The sequence below is a fragment of the Octopus bimaculoides genome, chromosome 25 (assembly GCF_001194135.2).
Source record: "Octopus bimaculoides isolate UCB-OBI-ISO-001 chromosome 25, ASM119413v2, whole genome shotgun sequence".
NCBI lineage: Eukaryota > Metazoa > Mollusca > Cephalopoda > Octopoda > Octopodidae > Octopus > Octopus bimaculoides.
Window position 1 is genome coordinate 30,333,501 of NC_069005.1, and position 1,525 is coordinate 30,335,025.

A 1,525-nucleotide genomic window follows, 5' to 3' on the forward strand; every position below is an offset into this window, starting at 1 on the left:
CTTCACCTTGCAAAAACTCAACAATTTTACTCTTGTGAGCTGGCTCCACACGGGCAAACAGTCTGGCCCTCATTACAGCAGCACGTTGCTCCTCTGGTGGTAAGTCATCAAACTCACGACCAGTGAAAGACAAACCAGAAGTAGATTCGTTTTCAGTGAACACACCAATACGTCTGCAAATGGCCTCAGCAGTAGCCTGAAATAGAACAACAACATCATCATTCAAATAACATTTAACTAATTCAGGGGTTCTTAACCATTTTTTTTTTTTTAATGTATGGACCCCTTTGATTACTTGATTTAGGGGGACTCCCCCCACAGCCATTCGATGTTTAAAAACTAGTTTTATTGAAACTTCTTTCAAAATTCCTATTTTGCTTTCAAATTGGCCCCAGTTGCTTATTTTAAAATCTAGTACTTATTCTACTTTATTGGACCCTTTCGGTGAATTGCTAAGTTATGGGGACAAAAACAAACCAACACTGGTTGTCAAACAGTGGTGGATATAGACAGATATACACACACAAACATACACGCAAATATACACACATGCACACACAAACTAGAACTGCTCAAAGCAGATATTAAGATACCTGCATCCCACCTTACATTTTGCAGGAGGAACATGCAAAAGGCACTGAAGTATTTACATTACTGATCAGTTTAGAATCCATCCATGGCCAACATGTACTATATTTTTATACAAGAATATCCATTAACTGGGGCGCTTACTTCAGGTATTACATCAATCAAATTAACCATGGTTAATGATGGTTCACAAAATAATTTTTTCTTCGTTAAGCTACTGTTTGATACATAATTCAAAATATTCTTCCATATAATTATAGACGGCTTTACTCTAAATGTAGGCATTTTAAAACATGGTATTTTGTATCCTAGGTGGTGGTCTCAAGTGAATTGGTACCATACCAACCAGAGGTGCTTCAATAAGAAGTGCATTTATTTTATCAAATTCGAAATTATAGGTTGGTACCAATAGAACTTGATGAGGTTGTCTTGGGTGGGTTGGTTTCCTAGAATTATAAGATATGATCCCTGGTGAATTGGTATCATAGAATCAGTGGGGGTGGTCTCAGGTGGAGTGATACAAGAGAAATTGGTCACTCGAGATTTTATATCTGAAACATTCAAAACCAAAAATGGTAAAGAGAATATTATTTCTTACCTTGTTATCACCTGTGATCACAATGACACGGATACCAGCAGCACGGCAAGCCTTGATGGAGTCAATAACTTCAGCTCTGGGGGGATCCAACATACCAACAACGCCAACAAATGTCATATTGGTCTAGAGGGAGAGAAAAAATTAAATAAATAAAAATGTTTAGTCACTGTCATCAATACGGCTGTTTATTTACATATATATATATATTTACATGTGGAGGCGCAATGGCCCAGAGGTTAGGGGCAGCGGACTCGCGGTCATAGGATCGCGGTTTCAATTCCCAGACCGGGCGTTGTGAGTGTTTATTGAGCGAAAACACCTAAAGCTCCACGAGGCTCC

The 1,525-nt window shown here is 38.5% G+C and overlaps 1 protein-coding gene across 1 annotated transcript in view; it reads right to left on the bottom strand.

Moving 5' to 3' along the window:
- The window catches only part of LOC106880767 (sarcoplasmic/endoplasmic reticulum calcium ATPase 1), a 119,941-nt gene that overhangs the window by 51,173 nt on the left and 67,243 nt on the right, over positions 1-1,525 (bottom strand). The window contains exons 16-17 of the mRNA XM_052976842.1: positions 1,187-1,309; positions 1-196 (exon numbers count right to left, since the gene is read on the bottom strand). The exon at positions 1-196 is cut by the window's left edge and continues 9 nt beyond it. Of these exons, the coding sequence (XP_052832802.1) occupies positions 1-196; positions 1,187-1,309 (319 nt within the window). The remainder of the gene's footprint in view (positions 197-1,186; positions 1,310-1,525) is intronic.